The sequence below is a fragment of the Cebidichthys violaceus genome, unplaced genomic scaffold, assembly GCF_023349555.1.
Source record: "Cebidichthys violaceus isolate CVI_PGR_0920_01 unplaced genomic scaffold, fCebVio1.0.p SCAF_82, whole genome shotgun sequence".
Taxonomy (NCBI): domain Eukaryota; kingdom Metazoa; phylum Chordata; class Actinopteri; order Perciformes; family Stichaeidae; genus Cebidichthys; species Cebidichthys violaceus.
This window is the reverse complement of record NW_027176967.1, coordinates 621,896-647,204: the sequence shown is the minus strand read 5'-3', so window position 1 is coordinate 647,204 and position 25,309 is coordinate 621,896. Positions and strand designations below refer to the sequence as shown.

The following is a 25,309-nucleotide window of genomic DNA, read 5'->3' as shown; positions in this document are numbered from 1 at the left end:
TTGTTTTTAAGTTATTACTGATACCAATTTAATACTCGTCAAAACTCAGTGTTAAGTATTTGAGGCTTTACTTTTTGACAGTAAAATGTTCTCATCAAGTATCAATGGTATGTGACTATTTCTAAATGCTTACATATGATTTGTTAGGCAGCAAAAAGTAACCAAAGCATCAATAGATACTGTGCCAAAATCTAACAGGAAACACATTTTTGAATAAAAGGTTGCAGGTGCTTGATTATACATAATGAGTTCTGTTCCAGGAGATACTTCACATCAGAATTTACAACCAGAGCAGAGCGTATCAGTCTATGTGTTTCTTTCAACAAAAAATAAAAAAGTCAAATGGTTGCATCAGGCCAGAGGCAGAATATTTAACATGTACGGGTGACTTTTAGGAATTTATGAAACCAACCAAGTCAGAAAGAAAATGCATTCACCATATGTTTCCTTGAACATATGGTGAATGCTGGTTTGACAGACAGGTTAATGATAAAACTTAAGGTATTTGTCAAAAGAATACCTCTGGAATGATACAAAATAATCTGACTGCAGCAGCTTCTAAAAATACCTCCACCATCCACCACCAGAGTAAACTTTCAAGTCTGCTTAGTTCCACTGCCTGAGTCTATTTTGGGGAGCTCTAAAGGCTTATGAACTGTCTCTGAAGCTGCATTACAAGAACAGCTTTACGGGTTTTCCTTTGATTGATTAAAAATGTCACAGGCCCTGCTGCCTCTGGGCATCCACAATCCCACAGCTGTGCCTGGGAGGCCCTGTGCGAGTGTGTGTGTTAAACCTGCACAGTAGCTTACAGGAGGCATGTGACCTCCACCCTACCTCCAGATGGACTCCATAACAGGTGTCCGACGCTATACAAGGTCCTCCTGCTCACGCCTTGTGTGGAATCTGCTCCCGTCCCATCCGTGCAGGTTTCTGGCCATTGCCTGGTAGAGGAAAAGAACATTAAGCACCACACCTGCAGATTGGACCACAACATTGTCTGCATGCATGTTATACAGGATGCAGGTCAAGCAGAAATAAAATAATCTCTCAAGTGTGCAGTACAAACAGACAGAAACGGGGACACAATGAACACAATCAATTAACAAATCCAAAACAAGTACTATTCAGGTTGAATGGACAGAGATGGAGGCTAAATCCTACAGGCTTAGGATTGTTATCTTTAGGGAACACACTATTACAACTATTGACCTGGGCGGCTCTCAAACAATGTGAACAAGAATGCAAAGTATTTCAGTTCTAACAACAATGGAGCAGTGAATAGGGCAACCTTGATTTTCTCAAAAGTTTAGTGGCCTGTGAAGCCTCCGTAATACAATTTACGGTATGGTGACATAATGAATCATTCTTTTTTTTTTAAAACATTATATAGCCTAAGATTATTACCTTTTGCAAAAAAATGGTTGTAAACTGTAGAGCAGCTGCACTTGCATGGCACATTTTTGACATGAGGTGATGTTTTTGCAGTCAAGATAACACTGTAAATCAGATTTTGGCTCCATTATGTTTGTGATAATTGTTATGATGATGCACATCTGCATGTCAAAGATAAAGTAGGTAAAACGTGAAATCACATTTAGCTGCGCTGTTACCTTCTCTTTTATAACAATGGAGTGATTGTTCTTGAGGAGAAAGGTGTTTCTGGTGTCATATTGATAAGTGAGAGCTGCAGCACTGACAGTTGATGGCGATGAGCATCAGCATCGAGGCAAGGCACAGCTGTAATGAGGAGAGGGTGGGGGAGTGCAATTCTGGAAGATTCTGCAGGAATCTTACGAGTGGACCCCATTTCATTCGTTTATTGTGGGGACTGTTTCTAGGAGCTAGGTGGGTTAGCCTTCCCTGTCAAAGCCACAACTGTGGTGGGGGACTAAAGGTATAAGGGTGAGTTTTCTCACTTTAGTATACAAGCTTGCTTGTCACCATCAAAAATCTATGGGAATTTGTACATCTCTAGATGTGTTGGTTTGACTTGACGTTGCATGCTAATTATATCTCAGATGTCATTTTTTCTTTTCATGTAGGTAGCTAAGCTACGTAACCAGGCCGGCTAACGTTAATTCAGTTGATGAGACAAGCGAACGATATGGTGTCGAATATCTAGCTACCGTTAAAACAATATAATTACAGCTAACGCACGTTAACAAACGCTATATTTGCTGCTGGCTTCTGCTGCATACTAGCTAACCAGGCTAAGGAGAAACAACAAACTACAGTAGCTAGCGTTACATCACTAGCTACTCCGCTAGCATGAGTACATGCTAACATTAGCTTGGTAGCTAAACTGCAGCACTCTCATTGAATTTCGCATAGATGTAGCGCTAGCGTCGGCAGAACGTAGGGCGCAGTCCCGAATAACAGTGCTAGTCCACCTCTCCACGTTACGATATCCAAATAGTCATAACGTCTTTTGACATTTCGTGCGACCCATATCAAATAAACGCTGTTGTTGACAACATCTCTTTGGATAACATGAAATGTTCCCTGCAAGTTATATCCAAAATACCTACAGATAATGAGCTATTGTCGTTTTCTAGCCAGCGTTACCAACGGGCATCTCTTTTGTTTTGGAACCACCCTGTCCACATAATTCAACTCATCAATACGAGAACAAACGCTATTCTGCTCTTAAAATGTGTTTATTACAGAGCCAATGACTGCAACACACTGATACCTTCTCCTCACAGCAGAGATGTCAAGTAAGGACCTGGGAGTGTTTTAGCTAGCGTTAGTTGTGATATGAAGCTCCTCATAGGTGATGATATTAAATTATCAAATACACCAGACTGTTTTAATAAATCCATGTTAAGTGATACAATCATAACACATTAATATCTTAAGTTTATTCTTGATTAACAGTGAATTGATTTAGGTCTGATTTGTTATTGATAGTTTTTTAGTATTGTTTAGAAGAAATAACTGTAAAAGACGGAGGGTTAGCTAAGAATTATTGTTGGAGAATAATATGCTGTTTCACTTGACTGATGCTGATGTTTCATTTGGACCTTTTCTCTCTCAACAGAGAGACCATCATATGCCCCTCCCCCTCCCCCCGCCCCTACAACAGTAAGCTGATGTTGCTGTTTGGACACTTCATTTAAGTGCATGATTTTAATATATGCTTTACAAAGAGATAGTTTTTTTTTTTTGTTGACTCCACCAGCCCTGTTAAGGATACAGACTGACTGCCGCTGCTTCTGAAATGATTGTTTCTTTATTGCCTCAGCATGAATGCAAGTTTCTTTATTTTGCATTTTCCCAGCTTTTTTCATTGGTTACTTTAATTAAATTTTTGTGTTGGGGTTTCCCATCCCCCCATCCTCTTTTATGTGATTTCTCATTCATATTTCTGTCTCATCTATTTCTATCAGCAAATGCCCAACACTGCCGGGTTTGTGGGCTACAACCCATACAGCCATCTGGCCTACAACAACTACAGACTGGGAGGGAGCCAAAGCAGCAACAGTCGGGTAACGGTATGAATATGAACAGAAAACGTAAGGTGACCAAAAATGTCAGGCAGACCCAAGTGGAGAAGTGAAATAAAACAGTTCAACACTTCCATTTAAGTTTGACACAACACTAAACAGTCAGCTTGCGTAGTCAAACACTGCAGAAACCTCTGCAAGCATCAATAGCATTGGAGCTTTTCACAAGATCGACCTTTGCTTTGTTCAGTGCAAATGAGATTAGATACATATTTTGCATTCCCACTGTTAAAAGAGCAGATGCTGCAGAACAAATTCAGTATGAAAATCCTAACTCCCTCTATTACTGAGAATGAACCTGTAATAGAGTATCACTCTAAACTCCCTCTGCTGTCTCCATCACAGTGCAGGCTGGTTTAGAGTCCATCTGTGTGTATTCAAATACCACCTGCCTTTCAAAGTCTGCATTTCTGACAGCCATGTAAAGTAACCCATGCCACCAGTGCTGCCATGGTATGACAGACTTGCTGCATGGCTCTGGCTGCTTAGCAGTAATTCAGTCGCTGCATGCAAGCTGACTCTAATAACGGCATTATGGGAAAATTTCAGTTTAAGTTGGGTTTTTGTGTTTTCCTTTCACAGTCAGCGCTATTCTTTTGTACTCTGTAGGGTTCCTCAAACTCATTAATAAATCAAGTTAATTGAACCGATAAAAAGTTACTTTGATGCATCTTGTATTTGATTATAAGTAATTTTTTTGGATAATTTTATTTTTTATTACATAACATGCACCTGCACATGAGTGTTTAAAGGGTAGCCTGATAACTCCACAGCAACAATGCCTTAAGGTGACTCTTTTTCTTTATTTACCAGAATTCCTCTGGAATAAATATCCCAAAGCCACCCAAACCACCTGATAAGCCATTAATGCCATATATGAGATATAGTCGTAAGGTAAGTACACAGTTTGTGATTGCTGCATGTTGCAACATGATGTGCTCTGTTGGAAGACAGGGATGCTTTGCTTTTACGATATTCTATTAGCTAGAAAGAGAAAGTAAGACCTATATTTTGTTTCAGACACTAACAGCTGTTTATCGAGGTAGGTATCAAGCTAAATTAAGCCAGGACTGTCCACATCACATAGTGGGATTCATCAACTTGGAGATGGAGCTTAAAGCACACGGCCTCCTCTGGTTTGTGACCTCTCTGCAAAGAGATAACCACTTAAAGCCCCTCCAACCCAACCCAACTCCACACCCATGTCTGGTTCTCATCACCAGGTTTGGGATCAAGTAAAAGCCTCCAATCCTGAACTGAAGCTATGGGAAATTGGGAAGATAATCGGTGGCATGTGGAGGGACCTCACTGATGAGGAGAAACAGGATTATTTGAATGACTACGAAGCAGAGAAGGTTGGTTGTTTAACAAGGGGTGTTTATGGGAGTTTTCTGACTGGCGACCAGTAGATGTGTCTCCAACAGTTGTGGGTCCATCCTGTCATCATTCCTTACTTCCTAACACTCCTGACTAAACCTCTTTCATGTCGTAGTTGATAGAAACGAGGGCCCACATTGTGTCTGCTTGCCATCTCGGTTTCCTTGTCATTCCTTTCATCTTTTCCGCCATAGATTGAGTATAACGAGAGCATGAAAGCCTATCACAACTCGCCAGCCTACCTGGCCTACGTCGCTGCAAAAAGCCGGGCCGAGGCAGCCCTGGAAGAGGAGAGCCGCCAGAGGCAATCCAGACTGGACAAGGGCGAGCCTTACATAAGCATTCAGCCAGCAGAGGATCCAGATGGTAAGGCCACTCAGCTAAATGCTTCGTCTCCCAAGGTTTAGAGCACTGTGACAGAGCTGTATTTACTGTAGCATGACCACACAGAGTTGACACTGTTATCTTCCCCCCCATTCTACACCGCTACATCCACATTTTTGATAATGCTACCTTTGAAATCCCATTTCTGGTTTTAAGCTGCAAAATAAAATAAAAAAACGTTGTCTATGTTTTGCACAACTGTTTACATTTTGTAGGTATTCCTGGCATTGGTTTAGACATAATTGCAGAATTTACATTCTTTTGTCTGTTGATTTTAAGACTGACACAAACACACACACACACACACACACACACACACACACACACACACACACACACACACTCATTCACATTACACGTTAGACACCCAAGCCAGAAGAAGACGTTTGAGTTACACCCACCTCAAGCAAATGATGCTTGTCTGGAGTTGGGCAGGGTTACAGTTGAAGATAATGATGAACAGGAAAACTACAGCTAAAACCAATTGCTATTCAGAAACACCCCAGACCATAAAAATGTCAGAGTTTGTATCACAGTGGGTTATATTCTTATAAGACTGCACGTATGTCAATGACTAAATGAGATTAAGCTCTTCGGGTGGCTACATACTCAGAGATTGGGCTTTATTAATAAATACAGTATTTCTTGAAAGTTTGTAATGGGCGTAATGTAATCGGGACAATATTTGCCATTCAGGAGGTGCCGTGTATACTTAAAATCTAATGCAACATAACCTGAAACAACATTAATCATGCAGAGTATTGTCAAAAAAGATAAAAAATACCAAGTTCAACACATTGATGAGACTGAATTCTCACACACTAACGTCAGAATGTTTTACTTGACTGTTTCCTGTTGTGGCGTTAGACCAACTACTTGAGCACCTTTGAAACTTTCAACATGGCAGATGAGATTAATTTCTGCTCTCTTTGAAACTCACACATGGGTGTACGCACAGCAGCAAACTAGTCCACGTGATGAGAGCTTTTGTTGCATTGCACAGAGGTTTAGCAAAGTTTTGCCACAACAAAGCCAAAAAGGAGTGCCTCGCATATAATAGTATTGAACAACAAGTTGTAATCACTGGCAAAGATGATTCTAAAAGTTACTGTAGTTCTGTTTTTTAGCCTGAATGCATTTGTAAAATATACAATTAAATAAATAAAATCCTATTTGAATTAATCTGGACTTAATTCCTTATCACTGCAGTGTGGAAGAAGTAACCAGGGGTAATTCTTCTTGCACCATCATCCTGTATCTAAATGTCAGCGGAGTTTACATTTAAGACAAAGAAGAAGACGAATGAAAATTGCGGCCTACATCTTGAAACTGTCCACTTACGCTGGGTTATAATTAACCTCTTGTTCCATTTGCCTTACAATAACGGTTCTGCTTTGCTTCAGAATGTATTTTGACATAATGGCCTATACTTAAGTCTCTTTCTGTATAAATATTGAGCAATATCCTCCTCCTGTTTATAGTTTCTTGATACAGCAGTGTTTGCATCATTTTGTCACGAGTGTCGTAGTTTGCCGAAGCCTCTCATACCTGTGACTGTGTAACACATCTTTACTCTTTGCCTTTTGACAGACAGGTGTGTGAATATTTATTTATAACTGGGATGTTTTTTATTTCTTCAGATTACGACGACGGGTTTTCTATAAAACACTCGGCTGCAGCGCGTTTCCAACGCAACCACCGTCTGATCAGCGAGATCCTCAGTGAGAGCGTGGTCCCAGATGTGCGCTCGGTTGTAACCACTGCTCGCATGCAGGTCCTCAAACGCCAGGTCCAGTCTCTGATGGTGCACCAGGTACGATCCCGTTGTGTTCTTCTAATCTTCACATAATGGTGGCATTTAGCACACAGCTTTTGTTTTTTATCGGTTAATAATGTAATGATCATGTGGAACCGTGTGTGTCATGTGTCACAGAGAAAATTGGAAGCAGAGTTGCTTCAGATTGAAGACCGCCACCAGGACAAGAAAAGAAAATTCATCGAGGCCACAGATTCGTTCACGAATGAGCTCAAAAGGGTACACGCCGTCTTTGACATCATCGTTCTACTCACACGCAAGCTTCATTTGGCATGTTTACCTGTACAATGTGCCAGTGTACATCTGCCTTACAGCAATCATATAGCTGTTAGTGGTTGCAATGTGTAGCCCTAATAATAACCGTTCTGAAATGCAGCACTGTGCAGTTGAATGCACTGTCTACTGTTCACAACAGGCGGCGCCATTTATCCTTCACAGATCTTCTTACAGAATCTATTCACTGACTGAGAAGTAGTATTTTCAAACATCTACTGAAACCTTGTTGTAGTTATGAACTCATTCAGTTACATTATTTAGTTGCATTACGTTGTTACTTTGTGTTCAACCTGCGCATGCATGTTCAACCAATCCTAAACTTTGAAAAATGAAAAGAATGAAGCATTTGTTTCCACCTTTCTACATTAAATTCCATATTACTGTACTTTAAAGCTGTGCTGTCTGAAGGTGGAAGTCGACATGGAAAAGATTTCTGCGGAGATCTCTGCAGCAGAAGAGACAGCTCGCAAACGAATGGCAGAAAGCGATAAGGATGCAGGAGACAGAGGCACAAGAGATGCCCCAACCTGTGTGTTGGCGGAAGAAGAAAAACACATCTGTGCCACCCATGGCAATAAGTCCCAGCAAAACTTTCAAAGTGAAAGTAGCAACAAGGAAGGCGAGGAAGCAGAATCCAACACCACAGATACACCAGGTGAGGCACGCTGGCTTTTATTTATGGCTTTGCTGCTACCTAGCTCTCGTCATGTTTTTTAACATCATGCAATCTTCTTGTTTTTTTGACTCAGGGAAGCCAAAAGCTTCGGAGGAGCTTGAGACTCATCCAGGCAGTGAGGAGGGGGCGTCCGAGGACAAGGAGAGCGTCCCAGAGGAAGCCATGGAGGAGGGAACCAGCGACAGTAACACAGGCTCAGAGACCACCTCTGCTCAGACAGAAGATGCCCCGACTAGTGAGCCATCAGAGGGGTCCAGCAGGGCAAAAGCAGCCCACTGAGTCCAACAAAGTTCACCAGCTGTGAACTGTAAGGCTACCATCTGCCGGTCTTCGGTATCACCCTCTGATAACATATATTGCACAGTATCATCTTAGTTTGTCAAAGAATATGAAGAACATTTAGATGGGCTCAGTTTTTTAACACGCCTGAGGGAAAGAGGATGTTTGAGTTGAGTTTGAAAACACCCAAGGCTCGCAGACATGCACTGAATACAAAAAAATTATAAAAAATGTAAAGCTGACAAAGCAAAGGTCCTGTCTAAAATCAATGGCTGCTAAGTGCACCCATGTGAAAGCACTATATTTCCTCCACAGGCCTCATTGCCATTTGGAAGAATACGAGCCCTCCTCAGCACACACCGATACATATCTCTAGCACTCTGTCTGGCAGACGCCAGACTGTCGCAAATTAAGGCTGGCTATTTGAAAAAAAGCTGTCACATGAAACAAACATTGTTCAGTGTTATATTTAACTTTGTCCTTTGTATTGTAATGCCCTTGTTGCTTTGATTGTTATTTTTGCATGATGCAATTTTGAAAATAAGTTGGCACACTTGTGAAGAGTGATGCTGGGTGACCATCTCCTTGGAAGGAGAATATTTGTTTACTCTTCGTATCAGTATTACAGTGAGTCTGTAATCAGTAGTAGTTATTTTTGTTATTTATTATCAGCATTTTTTTTATTAAACTTGTGTATTGGTTGTCCCAGTTCATCCAATAAGTATATCACATGATCATCAATGCTGTAAAATGCTCGACTACCAGTGTTCTCAAGTTTGCTAGCTGTCAATCAAATCAAAAGCAGTATGCTTAGAACATGTCTGTCATGATGAATATTGCAATTTTTCCGTACCGTAATTGTGTACACAGTGTAACGAGGTTTGCTTAAATATGGATTTTCATGTCATAAACATGCAGTCTTACATTGGATTTCCTTTTTGCATATTTATACCAATAAACTTTTCTACCCTGAACAAGTTCTCACTTCAATTGTTTTTCACAAAAACCTTTGATGCAAGGAGACTATCTTTTTGTATAAATAAACATAATGTACATTTACAGTACAAACATGCATTATTTAAAATGTATAACAAACAGTATTCTTTGATGACACGATGAGCAATCGTGGTGCATAAAAGATCACAAACAAGTACGCGGTAAACAGGTATGCAGAGGCTTGTATCAAACATTCATTGTTGCACACAATGTGCTGTGCATTCACTATTAGTCCTTTGCACAGTATAGGTAAGGGAAGTGGGTAAGATGAGAGGGAATGGTTCTGATTTCCTGTTATTGGTGCAGAACTAGCAACCTTCCTGAAAGTTATTTTGTGCTTTGTGTTATTTTGTGTGCTACTAATTCAGCATTAGAGCCTAAAGGAGAGAATTAGACCTGATAGGAGATATAAGCTTTATGTGTCATGTTTTCTATGATTCAAGCCTCCCATAACATGGAGTAATGATCAGACTTCATAGTGCTGTAGTTTCAATATGACAGATGTCGCCTGCAATGCAACTTGCCACATTTTGTTCCGTGCGGTTACCACTGCCTCAAGTGAAAGCAAGAAACCACAACCGCTGAGACACAGGTGTGCAGAGGCCTGTGTAGAGCTTGTTGTAGGCCTCATCTGCTGTCCAGCACAACTGTCTCCATAAAACTGTACAATGTTGCAAAAATAAAGGCTGTTGGAAATACAAGCAAATAACTCCCGGTTTTAACAGAATTATCTTTTTAAGAAAAGCAATCTGTCTCTCTTCATATTTTATTAAATACTGTATAAAACTATATGATGACTTAATATTTACTCTTGTGAGGTAAATTAAAAAAAAATAATTTAAATTTAAATTTATATTAGTAGTCATAATAATTAGTCATAAAAGTTTAGAATGTAGCGCAATAAGGAGCTACAGAGGACTGTTGACCCCCACACATAATGATACACACAGACCCACTCACCTCCAGAAGTGAGAAAGACAAGAACATTTTCGCAAATTTACCTGAGTTACGTTTGTGTGTCAAGTATGAATGTGTGGATAATGTGTGCATGATTTGTGCATGATAAGCATCTTTAAGAGTTTATTTTACCACAAAAAAGAAGAAGTTTTTGGTTCACATTTTAGTTGGAGTCTGTGGTTTCCTCACATGATACTTCAGGGCTGAGGAGAAAAAAGTTTCACGGAGACAGTTGTTTTTTTCATTTCAACAAAAGGGAAACCACCATCAAACACAGACATCAAACTCATCTGTGTTTAGTGGCTTTAGGTGCAGCGTACTACTCTCAGTCAACATGACTTGCGTCAGCGGTGAGTACCTTATTAGAGTTTAACTAAGATAGTTAAAAGGATGTTGTATTTACTGTTGTGAATGAATGAATGTAAAAAAAGGCATCAAAATGATCATACAGTATTTAAAATAATAAACAAGTAATCATAGTTATGTCAAAAGCAAATCTGAAAAAAGTGACCTAAAATACCATCAACTACATTTAATGTGTCAATGGGTAAAATGATTGAACACTGGTGTCAATGTTTCAGACTCTGTAGTAGCTTTTATTTAAAGAGCAGACTGATTGATAGCCACACACAACACGGCAACAAAGACGTGTTTTGTACTTATGTGTTAATCAGTAAGAACTGTACGTCTGTAGTTGTTTATCAGCCAACATTATTTTTGGAGTAGCCCAAATCTGCCAACCGCTGTCAGCGCTAAATGGTCATATTTGCTTATTATTATTTTTTAAATAAACAATTACTTAAACAGATATCTGTCTCATCTCGTTTGCCAAATAGCAATTACTGACATATACCCTGTAAAAAACACATAATGGAAGTTTTACCAATATCAAGTTACATGAGTCTGTATTGAAGTGTAATAATAATTAATAAAAATGTAGAACTAAACTACTGACTAAAACCACATTACCATGGGAAGCATTTACATCTAACAATAAGCACGGCAGTGCCACTAGTAATCTGAAAACACATTCAAAGCAGAGAATATGACCAGTAGGCTAGCATTTAAAGGGGAACTCCACCAATTTTCCACATAAAGCAAGTTTACTAGTGATAAGAAGAACTTCTTTGTCAAGTCTAATAAAATAAATAATTATCTCAGTCTGGGCTTGGACACTACACATGTACAACAGAAAGTCTAGGTTATTAACTGGGTTTATGTAGTTTAAAATATGTATGTATGTACCAGGCAGGTAGGGGCTAATTGAGAGATGCTATTGGTAGCATTATGGCTAGTGTAGCAATTTTGGAGTTTAACTCATACTAGGGAGTACAATTCAAGATATTTTGGGGATTCTTTCTTCAGTTTTGACCCTTCTTTTGTAAATCTGTCTTTTACGAGTATCTTGACATTATGGGATTGCAGCACCCCTTTAACTGATCATTCTGTTACTCTCTAACATTACACATAATAGTTGTCTATACAGCTTATTAAGGATATTGTCAATCATGCTATTACAGTGTTGTGTCTTCTAAAAATGTATTCATTTGTTTTTCAGATCTCCCAAACCTTTTGCCAGCTGTGCTGATACTGTTAACAAGTTTCAAGGTAAGATTAAAACACAATCTTATTAGAGTCATAAGCATGAAAGATAACAAGATGTTAACACATTCGTAGCAATTTGTATCCACATCGTATTTGTTTGTATCAGAGTGGAAAATAATAACTAACCACAACCTTCCCCTCACAAGCAATATTTCCTCTAAGGAAGTGGTTGAAAAGGTTTACCAAAAACAAAAAATGTGTTGGTTACTTGCTCTACTGTACTTGCTTTTATCTGATCATTTAATCTGACTTTGATTCCAGTGTTCCATGTCTCAAGATGAATTCAATAAAAGCATCATTAATGTCACGGACTATGACTTCCCCACCATGACCAACCTGGACTATAACTTCAGTATGGATTATGGTGACTTTCCTGAGCTCTGTGTGAAAGAATCCAACCGCCAGTTCCGCCGCTGGTTCATGCCTACCTTCTACTCCATCATCTGCTTTCTGGGGCTGGCAGGGAACTTACTTGTCATCCTCACCTTCTTCTACTTCAAGCGTCTCAAGACCATGACGGACGTGTACCTGCTCAACTTGTCCTTTGCGGACCTGCTCTTTGCTCTGTCGCTCCCCTTTTGGGCAGCCAACTCCATGACAGAATGGGTGCTGGGTCTGGCGGTGTGTAAAGCCATGCACACTATTTACAAGGTCAGCTTCTATAGCAGCATGTTCATTCTCGCTTTCATCAGCGTGGAACGCTACTTCGTCATTGCCAAGGCCGTCTCTGCTCACCGCTACCGCTCCCAAGCAGTGTTTCTCAGCAAAGTGTCATCAGTTGCCATCTGGATGATGGCACTGATCTTCTCCATACCAGAAATGAGCTACACCACAATCAATAACAACACCTGCACCCCTTACTCCAGCAATTCTGACATGCTCCGCGTCAAAATACAGGCCAGCCAGATTGTTTTGGCTTTTGCCCTCCCGCTCCTGGTCATGAGCATCTGTTACAGCAGCATTGTCCAGACCCTTTGCCAGGCTCGTGGCTTTGAACGCAACAAGGCCATCAAGGTGATTCTCGCTGTGGTAGCTGTCTTCCTGTTCTGCCAATTGCCTTATAACCTGGTCTTGATTTTGAACACAGTTGTCACAGCAAAAGGAGGAACCATAGATTGCAACTATGAGAACAATGTCCTCTATGCCACCGATGTCACCCAGTGCATAGCTTTCATGAGGTGCTGCCTGAACCCCTTCGTCTACGCCTTTATTGGCGTCAAGTTTCGTCATGACCTCCTGAAGCTACTGAAGGACTTGGGCTGCATGAGCCATGACTGGTTCATCAGGTATACCAGAGGCAGGAGGAGGAGCTCAGGGGCCACCGACACTGAGACCACCACCACATTCTCTCCTTAAAGCTCTTTCAGTATGAAAAATCGTCAATTCATTCCTATTGAACATTAGGATAAATGTCTCAACTAAAACACAAAACATCTTACATGTACATAGCAGAGGTTAAATGACAATTGTTTTGTTGTTGTTTTTTATTTGTCTCTTGGTAGTGTTTATTCTCATCAGTTATGACGAAACAAGGCTTTGGTAATTTGTTTGTGTTCACTACAGTGTACAGTATTTCAAGAAATTCTCAGTGTTAATGAAAAACTCAACCATTTGAAGAACACCTAATCCTGTTCAATAAACTGAACAAATCACTGTCTCTTTTCTGTATTCTAAACAATTTGCAATATTGTAAAAAAAAGATTAGAATCACTGAAGACTTTAAAGTGGTGCATTGACAGAATTAGTGTGGATTTAATACATAAATTAGCTTATGCTCAGGAACATTGATAAAATATAGGAAAAATGTTACAAAACACAACAAAGTTTTCTGGCATAGTTGGGAAACTGTTCATGTGTGCAGATTGCATAACAACCAGAAGACATTTTTCAACGGACGCTAATAATGTATACTTCTACAGCTGTGCCCGTTCTGTCCGGGCCAGGAACATGTAGTACTGAGGCAGATGCATATCATCTATTTTTATTTGGAAGTGCAGTTTTTAAATTCTTTTTTAGGCAGTGATCCCACCTCGTTGCGATCAGGTTCAATCAAACTTCTGTGGCGCCTGGACCGTAGTCACATTTTTCATGAGGGGCGCAAAAACTCTGTGAAAACTTTTTGGCCAAAGTATAAATTAGGCATAAGGCTTAAAGTTACAATATGTAACACTTGGACACACGCTCCAAACAAATAGCCAGCAACTTTTCACCTTCCAACAACTAACTAACAGCAGGGCAAGAATATGCAAAATTCAACCAAACTGCTGAAACTCAGAGAAAAAAACACTACTTTATAATCTTCCCGTGTGGTTTCTGCCTATATTGTGTTTATTCTATCAGTGTACATTTTGATAGTTTCTTTATGGAATTAAATCCAAAGCAGCAGAAACAAGAAAACGCCTTCACGCCACCAGGAGACTGCTAGGAGAGTGGTCGTCAGCTACAGGAGACAGATCTTCAGTTTGCTGCTGTAGCAAATATAATTACAGCCTGCTGGTGGCCAGCCACAGCGCCAAGTGGCAGCCACAGAAAGTTTGCTGATCCATTGGGGAGTCTGGGAAGTCTGGGATCAGACCCCCGGCGCTGGTGTTTTTTGAATTTGAGTTGCTAGAGCAACACAGATTTAAGTTTGCTTCTAAGAAAAGGAATGGCAAATGCAGCATCCTAAAGTCTTTTACACACCAGATATCATCATTAATACAGAGATCACTTGACTTTAAGGTTAAAGGAGGCAGAAACTTCGAGAGCAGACTGACATGCTTTATTAAACCACTTTACCAAGTTATCCCATGCTGTTAAACACACCAGAATGCACAGTGTGCAGGTTGACTGTAAGCTTACTTCACACTGTGAATAAAATCTAAATATTCAGTAGCACTAATAAGCTCACCACTTTTGTAAAATGTTCTACTTCAAAATACGCTACATCAGCAATAAAATCAGAAAAAATCAGATATAAAGCTAATTTCAGACTATGATGATGGCTGATAATGCAACTTGCAGGATCAGTGGAGTTAAGCCCATGCTTGTTTCAACAATTCCTACGACACAGCATTCTCTGCAAACACACTCCATAGCTACTGTATGCACTCGCCAGAGTAATATTTCATCATACTAACGTTAAAACTGCTGTGAGTAAGTGTTTACACAAGCACAGCATTACAATGTTGTGGAATAATGTCACATGTCTCTTTTGAGGCACTTTCTTTAGTACAGTTAAATGTGTAAAAAAAAAAAACACCCCTCCAGTCATAAACTTTACACTGCTATGGTGACATCATCAGCTGGAGCCACAGGGATTAGTGATCCTCACTGCTGATAGGCTCACAGGGAAAAAGGGTTGGGATTTTATTATTAAAAGCATGCAATGCACAACATGTTGAGGTAATACAGTGAACAGTCCAAGAGTTACAGCTGCAGAATCTTAACTAGAAGAAAATAAGGTAAGATGACCTTTCTTTACCTCAACTTAAGATATATAATCAGTTGCAGTTAAACTGTGTTTTATTATTATTATCATTATTACTGCAGCAGTTATTAGCAGGGACATAAAAAGCTATTTTAAAACAAATTAGGATGCTCCACATGTATGCTGTTGTTTCCTAAAATGAAATACTGCTAAATAACTCGGAAGTTGCATTCTTGCATTACAGCTCATATACCCATTGTATTTCATGGCACACTATGTTATTGACCAAGGTGAGGAATTGTAAACCTAAGTGAGTGCTTCTCAACATTTTTTAAAAGATCTGACTTTTCCATAAAACAAGCAGATTTTGTCTGTAGACTACTTAAAAGAAATGTTTTGGCTGTTAAGGAAAACACTATTGTAGTTATGGTAACCAGGAGTCACCTGGGTGACTCATTGAGCGCCACTCCTCGTCTGAAACACGGAGAGGGAGACACATTATGATCTGATCATCCCTCATGTGACACACCCTTACTGAACAGCTATTCATGTTGATATCAGCATTGAATTGAGACATTTACTCAGCTTGTGTCATTATTCATCGTGTTGTTTGTTGGATGGATTGAGAAACATGAAAAGCCATGGGCTACATGTACGAACTTATGCACTGTAGGACACAAACTGTTTACTGTCAAGTTCATTTAGCTTAAAGAGAAACTTTTTATGTGGAAGTTCAATCAGTGTTGATGAATAAATGTAGTCGATTGAATCAATAAACTCATCAGTGTGTGCGATATTGACCAAAGCTGAGTTTGTAGCAGCAAAATCTGTTGTGCATCCTGCATCCAGCGCTGTCATTTGCTGTGACAGTGACGTAGTAGAATGCAAGGAAGAACTACAGGCTGCTATTTCAGCTTGGATTTGCTGTTTGTGCCTTTGGGATATTCAGCCGTATTTATTTAAGACAGAGTATACAGCGGAATAAATGCAGCGGTGAGAGTCCGAGGTTCAGCTCCACGGGCAGGAAAACTAAATTTTCTCGGTCAGTATAGCACAAAGTGAGTAATAAACTGCGTCAATATTAACCATCAGCACTAATTGGACATCCACATTGTATCCTTTAAAATCCAGTGAATGAGCTCACGAAATATGTGATAACACACATACATTTTTTTTATCTATCACATCTATTGAAGAACATTTTTTATTTAAATCTGGTAGCTGCAAATTGCTTTTCCACTGCAAATGTTGGGAAGGTGTTGCTTTAGTAACAGAAGGCAACAATGAACAACTTGAGATAGGTGTTTATGCATAGTGTAACAGTGGCCAAAATGCACTAAATTATCTATGAATATGAGTATCTGGGGGAGGGGGGAAGTTTTTAATGGGTTTGTTTTGCAAAAAGGACAAAGGTAAGGCTATCCTTCCAGTAAAGACATTGCAACTGATCTCTCTTCATTGTATCTTATGTCTGCAGTAGTCCCAGAAGACTGTGAGCTCTCCTAACATGATGCCTACAGCTAAATGCATGTCCCAAATGATACCCAATCACGTCCTGAGAGTGGGTCAAAGTATCCGTCTGGACTCGGAGACAGTCAATCAACATCCCAGTCTCACGGAGCCCAGCAGTAACCATGGTGACCCTGATCTTGATATTTCCCTGGATAATCTCAACCAGCTCATCCTGGAACTGGATCCGACATTTGAACCTATTGACGTCAACAAAAGTCCTTTGTGCATCAGCCCTCCTACAGGTACAGTGCGACTGTAAAGCCACTTCCCTTGGTTTCTACACTTTCAAACTTTTATAGCCATATTATGCCTCTTACTTAAAACACATCAACGAGGTCAACAAAGGGCAACAAATAACAGCCTTCAACCTACTTAGGTGTGAAAAAGAGCATGATAAACCACAGTCACCCTTGTAGAACAAATAGCACTCATAGCCTGGGACTTTGGGAATGTACCCTTCTTTTTTTAGATGGTTTTAATTGTTTTAAATCATGGGGTAATTACAGCACTTCAGCTGTTCTGGGATTACTGCCCAGACTAGTACCACGCCCTGCACATGTTGGGCTGCAGACACATGTGGTATGGGGGTGGTAAGGGGGTGTCTTCACTCAGACCTGCGCTGATCAGAAAATGTGCACAAGAGTCAACAAAGCATATAAATGGATTTCCTGTTGCTCATCCTGTCTTCAAAGATGTTTGGTCGCATGTTTATGAGACAGAGTGTTTAAAGTAAAGGAAACCAAGCAACAGAGATGAGAAATCAGATGAAGAGAGGTTCATTTCACCAGTTAAAACAGTTAAAGAGAAAATTAATGCGCTAAGTTGAGTGCTTCTTTCCGATTGTTGCAAAATACAGTATTTCCCCTTTGAAACAACACTCACCACGACACCTGCCAGTAGTCTCAGACACATTGATATATTTCTGTTCAACATTAGTCATTATTGTGTAACTTCGGTTGCAGACGACCAAACACATTGCCCACAGGCTTCAGTGTTTTCCTGAGGGCATGAACTCACTCAGTGCCCATTAACACAGTGAGGCAGACAGATCCCTGAAGAACAAGTTGGGACTCCTCTGGGTGATTTGGTATCATTGCAACACCAGAAATGCACAATCAATTCAAAGCACATATTTTGGAAGGATTGACCTGAGCTGTGCAAGCAAGTACCTGCATGAGAACTATGGAAGTCTTTATTGGGAGATTTTGCAACTATGTGTTTACATACGGAGGCCAAGCCCTTTTCCTGACAAATAAAGGCATGAATTAAGCAAAATCAAGCAACACGCAGGGTTTTCCAACATTATCCGTTTCCAGTGTTTTAGCTAACACTTCCCTCTCCATTCACAGACGACTCAGATGAAGATGTCTCCCACTGCGTGTTGGTCCCTCGAGGATGTTCTCCCTGCTCCCTGCCCACTGTGGTCCCATCTGTGTCAGCCAGTATACCCATCCCTACATACAGCAGTGTCCGATGCAGTCCCCATGGCACACTGGTCTTCTCCAGCTCCCCTACATCCTCCCTGCCTCCGCTGCCATGTGGCAGTGCACCCCGACGAAATCTGTCACCGAAACATGACGCAACCTTTTCCCAAGGATCCCTGCGCCTGTCACACTCCAACAGAAACAGTGGCGTCTCGTTACTCTCCATGTCAACATGCTCAGACACCAGCTACATCCTCGGCAGGTAAAAATCATAATCAAAGCCAGTCCAAAATATGACTCTCTAACATGCAGTGACTTGTAAATATGCAGCAAAACCTTAACTCTACTCTTTTAAGAAGCTGGCCAAACCGGAAAATGTAACCATTTATTCCTAGAAACAATGTGGTGCCATCAATAACAGACAGGAAAAACTCTCTCCTTTTCTGTGATGTTAAAGTGAACTAATACAATATTGATCTGTATATTTGTATTACATCCTCTTTCTCCCTGTGTAGCAACCTGTCCCTGGCCAGTGAAGACGCCGACTCTCCAGAGTTCATCCTCACTCACATGTCCGGTTCCTTTAGCGATGGGTCCAGAACTACAGCATTTGAGAACAGGCACAGCCCAGACAAGCCCCCGCTGTTCAGGCGAGGACACCTGCAGGAGATTCAAGGCAAAGGAGCACAGAAAAGTCCTGCTTTACTCTCTCGGTCTTTGAGCGATATTCCTGTACTGCTAGTCAATGGTGAACCACAGCTGGATCTGCACATCCAGTCTCCTGGACAAGAAGTTGATTTAATGCAGACCGACCATGTGTCTAACTCAAAGCCATTTTCTCCTCACAGTGAGTCACACGCCTCACAGTAGTCTATTTTAGTGGCAGCTACCTTATGTAAAACAGTATTTTACCTCACTATCATATTTTTGTGGTTGTAAAAGGTTTTCAAGCCCGTTTTAATGGCAGCCAGCCCTCAATGAAGTTCGTCATGGACACTTCAAAGTTTTGGTTCCGTCCACATATGAACAGAGCAGAAGGTGAGAACATCAAAACATTACTCCAGAAATAACTCTTTGATCATGTAATAGCTTTACTTCAGCTCTGAAGTTATCTTGCAGTATCTACACTTTCCTTTCCTTCAGAGGTGTAGGACACATTTGCAACTGCCTCAAGGCTTTTTCTGTGATGTTTCATTCATTCCAGCTGAAGCTCTGGTAAAGGACAAGGAAGCAGGAGCATTTGTTGTGAGAGACAGCACCTCCCACAGAGGCAGTTTTGGTCTGGCTATGAAGGTGGACCAAACAACCGCTAACATCACTGCTACCACCGACCCAGGTAAACTTTTACTGACAAAAAAATAAATAAATTAAAGTAGGAGTGTTTGGTCAGATACAGCAAAGAGAAGGTCATGAATGCCACAACTATCACAATCACAGACATAGTGTGCCATAGCGCAGCTGTCGTCATTTGTCTATAAACAGGGGTCTGGAAGGAACAAGGAATCACTTACCCAACTGTGCTGATGTGAATGGGCATGTCTGATAACCTCCAGCTATCTGTGGTGAGGCAGGAGACAGTGCTGTTATGTTTTCCACCCACAGTATACGCTGTGTAAACACGAAAGAAAACCCGCTGTTCATGGCATTCTAAGAAATCAAAGAGGAAACTAAAATTACCGCCTCGTGGTTGTATGCCTCTGCCAACCAGTCATGTTGCAGTTTATGTCCATGTCTGTCCAACATGTCATCACTTCATCATTTTATCCTTTTAGACATTTGTGTGGAATTGTCATAATTAGCATATCAAATCTTGAGTTATGGCCAAAAACGTTTTTGTGTGTGGTCAAAGTGACCTTTGACCACCAAATTCTAATCAGTTCATCCTTGAGTCCAAGTGGATATATTGCATTTTTTAAGAATTTCCCTCCAGGCATTCCTGAGATATTGCATTAATGAACCCGACGGATAACCCGAAAACATAATGCATTCGCGTGGGCAGCAACTGTGGCAGGGGCAGCTCAATGATATAATGAGGTAGAGGCTGCAAGAGCTGACACATTGATGGGCCGATGAACACTGAGATCAGAAACAAGTGCAAACTTGGAAATAACATTCAAATGAAAGAATACTACATAAAACCATATTTTGATTTTAATTTATAAGCGTCAACAGACAATGGCAGATGGAGCAGACAGGGATAGAGGAATTCTTGAAGAGCAGCGTTTATGTGTTTTTAGTGATCTTGGTATTGTTGAAGATGAATTAGATCTTGTTTTTCAATGCCCTATGTACAGCAACCGACAGAATCATCTTTTTGAAAAAATAGCTGACTCAGCTGGTTGTCTGAAGCTAATTTGTTAAGTTGGCTTTTTAATGAGTTGGCGGTGGGATCATCTTGGTGTTTGTTGTTGTCTAGAGTCTTCTAAGCCCATATGTTGCTCAGGACACTATAAATCAATAAGTAAAATAAGCAAAATATATATTTTTTAATTGATCAGCCATAAGCCATGAAATAACTGGCAGTACCATCACTTTTATGTATCAATATCATATAATGTACATTAACTCCACTGCAGATATAATTTTTTTTCTGACAATTGTCCTTTCATCTAAACAGGAGAGAGCAGCTCAGATCTCGTCAGACACTTCCTAATTGAATCATCAGCAAAGGGCGTACGTATCAAAGGCTCTTCTCAGGAGCCATACTTTGGTAAGTAAAGGTCAACAACAAGACCTCTTTGTTGCACATAATCTAGAAGTGATCAACTTCCTTCTCAACTCACTCAAAATGCACTCGCCTACTCAAGTTGAGTACACACCTTCTGTCTGATGATGTCTGCCACACCAGCACTGAGTCAGCCATGTCGGGCCTTTTAACATGTGGGTGGGTAGCAGTGGGTAGATCCTTTTCTTTATTCAGTATGAGTTCACAGGGTGTGTTCTCACACCCACAGAGCCATTATCATGGTTTATTGTGGCTCTCATTCTGATTCCACAGAATGATATCTATATAGTGAAATCTATCTGCACTGGCTCTGTAAAACCACCACACAGCAATGTGAACCAGATTTTGTTTTCAATTCATGTAAAAAAAATAAATTAAGATTTTTAAAACTAGATTAATCCTGGAATGAACCAATAGATTAAGATACATTAAAAAAGCTAAATCTCTATGCACACCAAGAAAATAACCTACAGAAAAAACTTTATCGCACTAACAATCATAAAATCTCCCCCTCCTCAATTACACTTTAAAATAATGCCATTGAAATATAAAAAAATGCTTTTTGTCTTATTTGTGTTTCAAAATAAGACAATGATTTTCTCAATAGAACTTGTACTGAACCAAAGCTATGCTTTTGTGTTATCTTTGCAGGTAGCCTCTCTGCCCTGGTCTACCAGCACACTATGTCTGCCTATGCTTTACCCTGCAAATTACTGCTCCACTCCAGAGGTAGGCCATTATTGCAAGACACAGGACGTTTCTGTGTGTGTGTGTGTGTGTGTGTGTGTGTATGTAGATAAATTAAAACCCGTATCTCTTTGCCTACACAGATCTGGGCGCAGCAGAGGAGAGCGCAAATCACAAACCAGCATCAGAGGACAAGAGTAAAACAGGTAGGACAAATCAATAAATAATAGATAATATAAACCCAAATTGTTTACATTAGCATGTCAATTTTACTAGCACTTGTCTTGAAATATTGCTTATAAAATGTCACTTAACTAGGAGTAAAAAAATCAACAACAAGTAGATGCAGAAACATAAAAAGAAGAAAAAATGAAATGTCGGCAATAACTGCTGATATCAGTGTGTTAAGGAATAAAAAAGGAACAAGAGAATGAACAAGACATCAAACACAAACATTTAACAAAACATTCAGTTAAAATGGATCTTTTCTAACAGCCATACTAATTTCCTTACAGACTCTTCTTATGTATGATGTGGCTTACCCAGAATCTTGAGTGGAGCGAAGCATTAGTTAATTAGTAGTATTGATTACAGCTGTGCCGCTTTACCTGTTATGATGAGTTAAGACATTGGCTGTGAATAAGATGAGAATAGACCTGTCCATTGGAACTGCATTGAGAAAAGGCAGCTTTGATCAAAGGTTACTGTGTCTCCTGTAAGCAAGAAATATATGCTATGTACGTGTTTTATGACATATTTCAAATGAGCTATTTATGTCTGTTTTTCTTATGAGAATTAAAAGAAAAATGCTAATTGACCAACAACCCGGGAGGGAGTTTCACTTAAATGTACTACCCTACATATTTAATGACATGTGCATGTGCATTCAACTTCTATTCCTAATCTAACCTCCAAAATATTTGCCTTTTCCATAGCTTGCAATTTCATCTACCTGAATGCTGTCCCCACTGAGATGCTGACGGGCCCATGTGCAGTGCAGAAAGCGGTGTGCTCTACACTTGAGAAGGCCCCGGGTTCCTTCACACCAACCATAGTCAACCTGAAGGTGTCTTTGAAGGGTGTCACACTGACAGATATCAACAGGAAGTAAGAAAACACACATCCTGTCATCCTGCTGCTGAGATTTTACTTACAGTGCACAATAAAATCATGGTGGTTTGTGTGCAACATTTAGTTAAAACTGATAATTTCTAACAGCCATAATACTTTCTTCACAGACTCTTCTTCAGACGCCATTACCCTGCTCATCTGCTTAGCTACAGTGGTGAAGATCCAAACAATCGACTGTGAGTATACAGCAACAAGTTATGAAATCAAAGGCCTTTATTTTTAAGAAAATACACTCTTATGTGACATTCATTATAGTTGCATTGTCTTTTATGTCAGTAACTGTATATAAAGAGGAGATCACCATTAGTACTCCTTGGTTATTTGTTGTTATTATACATGTGTATTTACTGCATAAAAACACACAAGTAACTTATTACATTAAGGATGGCTTAGTTGTATTTTGTTGTCCCCTAAGTCTAACAGCGAGCCAGCACGCACAATACCAGGGCTGAAACTGGCACATCTAAATGGAGGGCAGAAGTCATTAATGTTATTACCTGTGCTTCTCCTTATTATGACGTCAAAATATCAGAAGTGAAAAACAATGCATTTGTCAAACAAAACATTTTTGTCAACATATTGTAATCTTAAACTTTCTTTTTTTACTCTTACAGGTGGTTGAAAGGTTCCAGTTTTGGTGCAAGGTAATTTTGAACTTTATTAATTGCTTACAAAGTTAGAAAAATGTTTTGTATTTAACTTTAAATTCTGCGTATTGCTCATATGACGAGCCATTATAAAGCCTCCCAGGTTTCAGGCTCACATGCAATACTTAACTTTTATACTTGTGTTTAAAGTGGCAATAGTAAAGTTTTTTGCTTTAACAGTATGAAGTAGATGTTGATTGTCATGGCTATAGAATGATGAATCCATTGGTGTTTAGATTGGTTCCCTATAAGTCTTGCTGTCACTTTGCAATTCTGTCGGCCACCGGGAACAATCTCCTATGAAAATGAAGGCTCTGTTTACAGCATAAAGGCAGTGCGTCAACCATTGTGCAACCAAAACAGGAAAGGGACAGAGCTTTTATTTTCTACGGTATCGATCGGCATCTGTCTCCAATTGCCAAAGTGTATCAACGTAAGTTCTTTGCAATTTGTTCTAATCCACTGTAGCAAAAATGACGGAACCGAAATAATTGTGGAAAACAAAATGCAGTGTGTCCTGTGCAGTGTTGACAACTGCAATGAAAGTAGTTAGCACTAGCTCTAAAAGGCGGCAGATGACGTCATGTACTCATTTGCATATTGTTGATGTCAGCTCACATAAAGCTTATTGGTTGGCAGTGAGGGAGAGACTGGCTGTGCGTGATGCAAGAGGAGAGGGAGAGACAGCTTGCTGTTTGCAGAAGAGCTTTGGACTGCGATTACTCTGAGCAGTATTGGGAATTAATAACAATATAATATAGCTGAATACATATTGTATATTGCTGTTTCCCTGATGGTCTGAATAAATTGCTAAGTTTGTCGCTAGTATTAGCCACTGAGGAAAACAAAAAAGTAACCTTTGCAACATCAATAATACCAATTACAAACTAGGGGGGAGTAGAAAAGTTTTCTATTGTCACTTTAAAAAAACACTTCTTCTTGAACTTGGACTAATTTAATCTAATCGAGCGTTTCTTTGTCCCAACAGGATGTTTGGCTTCGTGGCAAAAGGTGTGGAGGCTGGCATGGGGAATGTATGCCATGTCTTTGCAGAGTATGACCCCCTGCAGTCTTGCAACAAAGTCATTGAGGTTATTCAAGCTGCCATAGCCAAGCCTTAGACACGCAAGGACAGAGACAACATGATCTTAAGACCTTACCTACACTGTCTGTCTTACACTGTACTTTTCTCAAGTAACCTGTCCAATATGGTGGCCATCGTACGTCTCTGCTGCTGTTGTTAAACTGGATAAATGACTGTTTCTGCCAGATTACAACACCATCAAAATTTGATTTAGAAGCACCTTTTGGACGATCCCGACTTGTACCATGGTCACCTGATTAAAGTCATATTGAAAAGACAGATGTAACTGTATACATATATGAAGATATACAAGACTGAACAGCTGTCAAGCAAGAACATAACAGACAAGGAACCAGCAACATATGATTGTAATTAAATGGCACACTGCTACTGTTAAAATAATGTGCAACCAATTTATAAATATGTTAAAACAAATTAAACAATATTTTTGTAATTCTTGATATATGAAGTTCCCAAAAAATATTTCAGTGTAAAATGTTGTAGAAAATATTGTAGAAAATGCCAGAAACCAACACCTACTTAGAGGTTAGGGTATGGTTAACTAATTGATTTGTGTAATCTGATGTTGAATCTGCACTAGGCGATTAATTATAGTGATGTGAATGATAGTGATTTGATATAGTGATGAGGGATTTTGAAGGTTCTGTTAATAGACTAGAAGAAAAACTGTACAATTGTCACGTCCTTTCATTTCAAAGCAGAAATGTTACATACACCCTAGTTGTATTGTTCAGAATGTATTTATTATACAGCACTGTAAACAATTTCTTCTCTGTATATTCATGTTTTTTGTT

The 25,309-nt window shown here is 39.8% G+C and overlaps 3 protein-coding genes across 10 annotated transcripts; all 3 read left to right on the top strand.

Annotated features, from left to right (window-relative positions):
* The first annotated feature begins 1,646 nt into the window (after positions 1-1,646).
* Positions 1,647-9,285, top strand: LOC137866376 (SWI/SNF-related matrix-associated actin-dependent regulator of chromatin subfamily E member 1-like). 7 transcript variants are annotated; one of them, XM_068702239.1, is made up of 11 exons: positions 1,647-1,848; positions 2,670-2,720; positions 3,044-3,087; positions 3,393-3,497; positions 4,323-4,403; positions 4,733-4,864; positions 5,081-5,252; positions 6,911-7,083; positions 7,204-7,305; positions 7,756-8,017; positions 8,112-9,285. In XM_068702239.1, exons 2-11 carry the CDS (start codon positions 2,714-2,716, stop codon positions 8,315-8,317), a joined length of 1,284 nt encoding a protein of 427 aa, XP_068558340.1. In that variant the 5' UTR covers positions 1,647-1,848; positions 2,670-2,713; the 3' UTR covers positions 8,318-9,285. The 7 variants fall into 7 exon arrangements, with proteins under 7 accessions (XP_068558340.1, XP_068558339.1, XP_068558341.1 ...); XM_068702238.1 differs by having other exon boundaries at positions 1,647-1,897; XM_068702240.1 differs by having other exon boundaries at positions 1,647-1,905; positions 3,393-3,491.
* Positions 9,286-10,515: 1,230 nt separating this feature from the next.
* On the top strand, positions 10,516-13,532 carry ccr7 (chemokine (C-C motif) receptor 7). Its single transcript, XM_068702260.1, has 3 exons — positions 10,516-10,620; positions 11,829-11,878; positions 12,137-13,532. The coding sequence occupies exons 1-3, from the start codon at positions 10,605-10,607 to the stop codon at positions 13,229-13,231; spliced, it is 1,161 nt and encodes a 386-aa protein (XP_068558361.1). The 5' UTR covers positions 10,516-10,604; the 3' UTR covers positions 13,232-13,532.
* A 1,529-nt stretch (positions 13,533-15,061) lies between these two features.
* On the top strand, positions 15,062-25,167 carry LOC137866373 (tensin-4-like). Of its 2 annotated transcripts, XM_068702230.1 has the most exons (14): positions 15,062-15,318; positions 16,762-17,038; positions 18,146-18,482; positions 18,736-19,067; positions 19,163-19,258; positions 19,425-19,556; positions 20,838-20,930; positions 21,597-21,674; positions 21,776-21,838; positions 22,568-22,739; positions 22,871-22,939; positions 23,378-23,407; positions 23,735-23,843; positions 24,399-25,167. In XM_068702230.1, the coding sequence occupies exons 2-14, from the start codon at positions 16,792-16,794 to the stop codon at positions 24,468-24,470; spliced, it is 1,830 nt and encodes a 609-aa protein (XP_068558331.1). In that variant the 5' UTR covers positions 15,062-15,318; positions 16,762-16,791; the 3' UTR covers positions 24,471-25,167. The 2 variants fall into 2 exon arrangements, with proteins under 2 accessions (XP_068558331.1, XP_068558332.1); XM_068702231.1 differs by lacking the exon at positions 23,735-23,843 and having other exon boundaries at positions 15,067-15,318.
* The last annotated feature ends 142 nt before the right edge of the window (positions 25,168-25,309 follow it).